This window comes from Phoxinus phoxinus (assembly GCF_949152265.1).
Source record: "Phoxinus phoxinus genome assembly, chromosome: 22".
In the NCBI taxonomy this organism is placed as follows: Eukaryota; Metazoa; Chordata; class Actinopteri; order Cypriniformes; family Leuciscidae; genus Phoxinus; species Phoxinus phoxinus.
Genome location: NC_136897.1, coordinates 29,128,543 through 29,133,072, shown reverse-complemented (window position 1 = coordinate 29,133,072; position 4,530 = coordinate 29,128,543). Strand labels below are relative to the sequence as shown.

The 4,530-nt window shown below is 46.8% G+C and overlaps 1 protein-coding gene across 1 annotated transcript; it reads left to right on the top strand.

Moving 5' to 3' along the window:
* The first annotated feature begins 622 nt into the window (after positions 1-622).
* irf2bp2b (interferon regulatory factor 2 binding protein 2b) lies at positions 623-4,524 on the top strand. Its single transcript, XM_079598048.1, is given in 4 exon segments — positions 623-2,764; positions 3,668-3,906; positions 3,908-3,989; positions 3,992-4,524. Coding segments are annotated over 4 exon segments (1,422 nt in total). The 5' UTR covers positions 623-2,022; the 3' UTR covers positions 4,351-4,524.
* Positions 4,525-4,530: the final 6 nt, after the last annotated feature.

Below are 4,530 nucleotides of genomic sequence, written 5' to 3'. Positions count from 1 at the left end.
TTGGCACTTGCTATGTGAACACACACACACACACACAAAATAATGGACATAATTCTAAAAGGTTAAACAGTCACACTTGTGCTCCTCGCGGTCAGAAATGACGCATTGGAAACGAATGCGAGACGAGTTTCCTCTAGTGGAAGCGTTTGGTACTGCAGCCGAACACTCTCACTGAAAGCTCATTTACTGAGATATCACACTCACATCTAGAAAACAACTTGTTTAGATTTATGGCTTTGATTTTCTTGCAGTTTTAGAGTAAAACGTGATTTAAAAAATATATATTTCATGTAAAAAGTATTTTTGACATTTTTCATAATACACATAAAATTCTGTTAGTTTTTTTAAGTAATTTTTTTTTTCACTTCAGCAATAATCTGCCAAGTGTCGTCTTTGAAGAGATCAAACTTCAGTCTGTCGCTCTGAAGCATTCAAGATTTACCACAATTTAAGCTGGAAATTGAATTTTCAGGTTTATGCTCAAAAGGTGAATAAATATAATTTAGTATAAAAAAAATCCCCTAAAAAAAACATCAAACTAAAATATAGTACATTCATTTTCATTGACAAAAAAAAATCAAAGAGCACCAGAGGGTTAAACCATTTTTTTTTTTGTTCAGTGTAATTAAAACTTTGGTTTTGGAAGAGCAGCACCTCTGACCCACATGTAGCCCAGCAGGATTATTGGCCAACTCACTTTCAGTCATGAGTCATGCATAAACGCATGAAAGAATTTGGAGAGGCAGAACCACGTGGTCTAGGCTCGTTGTCTTCACTATGGGACTTTCCATAATTTTGCCAGGCTTCATGAATCACATGCTCTTGGCAGGCATGAATCCGGCTTTGAGGCTGAACGAAGTCCAGCGCGGATGAATAATCTACAGACACACAAGTGCATGCTGGAACTATCCAATAAACCAGTCAAAATTTCCCTGAACTGTGTCAGAGTCAAAGGCTCATTCCGGCGGTTGTGTTGTTTTGTGTATTCGAGGTTAGGGAAGAGTTAAAGTGATGACGTTGGGTTGGAATGTGGAACTGTGAGGATCCTCAGGTCACATTTACTCACAGCACATTTAAAACTATTGCAGTGGATCATTGGATCTGTAATTGGGTCATTACAAACCCCATGAACTCCACATAGGGCTTAAAAATCAATACAACTTGATTATTTTTTTACACAATGACAAGAAAATTAACATGAGGCGCTAAAGTTAGACATTGCTCATCATATTTGTTAACCATTTATTTTTCTTTTGAGTGACAAAACAAACTAATATCATTAAAACAACACATAATGCAAATATTGTATTGATGTTTGTGAGGTTATTTCCCTCACAACGTTTTCATAACTTAATGGGAACGTTGGTAAAACGTTTTATATTATTTACGTTAGATATTTACGTCAGCTAAGCTAGCGAAAACGCAGTTAATATTATAAAGTGATTACGAAAAAACAAACAAATTCAGTTTGATCAAGAATTTAAAACGTTTGAGTTAAACATTTTATCGAAAATATTATGACAGTGTGACATGAAATGGTTAACACTGCAAGGTAGGAAAGCTGTTCCATTCAGTCAGATTAAAAAATGTGCTATACTTAAATAATCTAACGTCCTAAGTACATTTATATTCCTCGCATAGCAAGGCAGACGGACCTACGTCGTGAATACGCACTTTTTTGGCATGTGTTCCACCTTTTTGTCGATGTTTTGATTGTTTTTCGCTCTCATTCACCGCGCCGTTCTGTGAGGAGGGAGCGCAGCGCGCATGCGCAGATCCAGCTCGAGAAGACTCAAGTAAATAGAAGCGTCGCGGTGACGTCACCGCTCGCACACCGAGAGCTCGCGGGCTGGAGCGCGCACACTGCCATGAACTTCGGAGCGTAACTTCACCGTTTTTCTCGCTTTTTTCGGACGGGGCTGGGGAACCTACACCGAGATATATTCTTATTATTTTTTCCTGATATAAACGCGCAACATTTGGAGATTTTAGTTGCATATTTCGCCGTTTGTGTTCAGCAGCATGTCGTCCGCGGCGGTCGCTGCCTCGCGCAGGCAATCGTGTTATTTGTGCGATCTTCCCCGCATGCCGTGGGCGATGATCTGGGATTTTACCGAAGCCGTGTGTCGCGGATGCGTCAACTACGAAGGAGCGGATCGGATCGAGTTTGTGATCGAGACCACACGACAGCTAAAGCGCGCTCACGGCTTCCAGGAGGGCAGATCACCGGGACCGGGGGGCAAACCGGGGAAGGACATCCAGCCCATCAACCACACGGAACCGGGCTCACGCCCTCTGCAACCACTGGATCGGTACCCGCTCGCGTCGGATAGACCCCCGAGACTGGGTCCGGAGTACCAGTCCCGGCAACCGAACGGGATCCCGGTGCCAAACGGGTTCCCGAAGCCCGACGAGCCCCCGGAGCTGAACCGCCAGAGCCCGAACCCGCGCCGGACCGGAGCCGTGCCGCCCAGTCTGGTCCCTCTAGTCAACGGGAGCCTGCCAGTGCACGCGCTTAACGGGAGATCGGTGCAGATGGGTATCCCCCCGGAGCATGCGGGCAAACGCGCGGAGGACATGAAGGAGAAACACAGCATGAGCGACGCGAGCGACGCACACAAGCGCGTCGAGGACTGGACGCAGAAGGGCAAGACGGTGCGGGACCTGATGGCGCTGCAGAGCCTCGACTCGCGGTTCAAGAAGGAGCACGCGGCGCTGCAGCACCGGCTCGGGTTCGAGAGCGGCTCCGGGGCGCTGAAAACAGGTACGGGTCGGGCATCACGAGGTCCTTACAGTACAGTTAGACATGCTTATGCATCCGTGCAATGTTTGGGATAGTAAAAAAGATAGTCTGTATTGCCATTATTCAAGCTTTAGACATCACAGCATTCTGTAGTTTAATCTTTAAAATGATGTAAAACTTAATATCATGTTTTATTTACACATGCATAACATCAGAGCATGCATTCAAACTGGATTTAGTTCAAACTCATATTTTTTAAGCTGGATTCAATCTTTAGAATAATATGAGACGTCAAAGCATGTTGTAACACGTTATGTTATTCTTCTGTTGTTTATATTACACATGCATTTGTTTGCAAAGCAATATAAAGCACCAGTGCATGCTTTCAAACTCGCACTCGAACTGGACGCAATCTTTAGAATGTTTTAAGATGCTGTACATCTGTCTTATTTACACATCTTGGTGTTTAAAACGTAATGTTTTCATACTCGACGCTTAATGCACATTAAAACTTAATGCATCCAGTCTCTAGATGAGTGTGAGATTTCAAAGCATGTGTTAAACTCTAGAGATTATGCATTCATGATGTTTGTAAAAGTGCTTCGTGGCTTGACATGTCTCATCCGGCACATGGCACGTTTTGTGCCAAAAATGGTCACTCGTGAAGCGTTGGACTAAGTTAGTCCGTAATACATTAACTAATGAACCTTATTGTAAAGTCTTACCAATAAAGTTGGTGTGTATTTTGTCTAAAGCCAAAAATAGAGCCAATGGCGGTCATGCATTAAGCGTCACACTAGTTCAGTGGAGTTTTCCGTCTCTAAGCCAGTGTCTCTCTCTCTCTCTCTCTCCTCTCTCTCTCTCTCTCTCTCCTCTCTCTCTCTCTCTCTCTCTCTCTCTCTCTCTCTCTCTCTCTCTCTCCAGACCGCGGTAAACACTCTCGAGGCATTAAAAGGAAACCGTCTCCTGAGCCGGACGGCGAGGGATCCGCGGCTAAACTCAACGGCGAGGCTCCGCCGTGGCTCCCGTCTCCATCCGAGGTGCTCAAGATGTCAACCGCGGCATTACCGGGATTCGTATCCGCGCCGCCGTCGACGATCTCCCCGCACCCGCGCACCACCCCCCCAGAGCCCACCGCGCAGAACGGCCAGTCGCCCATGGCCTGCGCTCATCCTAGCTGCGGATAACGCCGGCACCGGCTCGCCCAAAGACCAGGTGCACTCGACGACCGCGAGCCGGAGGAACACCGGAAGCCCCCGTCGCCCGCGGCGCAGCGGCGGCTAGCTCTCGGCGCAGCCCGTATGGACCCGCAGAGCGTTCCCGACTCCTCGGTGCCGCCCGGGAGCGTGCCGTTGTGCTGCACCCTGTGCCACGAGCGCCTCGAGGACACACACTTCGTCCAGTGCCCGTCCGTGCCGTCACACAAGTTCTGTTTCCCGTGTTCCCGCGAGAGCATCAAACAGCAGGGCGCCACGGGGGAGGTGTACTGCCCTAGCGGAGAGAAATGCCCGCTAGTCGGGTCCAACGTGCCCTGGGCGTTCATGCAGGGAGAGATCGCCACCATTCTAGCCGGAGACGTAAAGGTGAAAAAGGAACGGGACCCTTGATTCCGCTTTGCGTTTGCTTTTGACACCGATCACACTGCATACCCCCCAAGAACTACCGAACATGTACATATGAACTTGGTAAACATGGCTGTATAATTTTTTTCCCTTTTTTTTTTTGAATATATTGTGTTTCTATGTTTTTTGGAGGATAAACTGGTATGTATGTACACTATTCCCCCG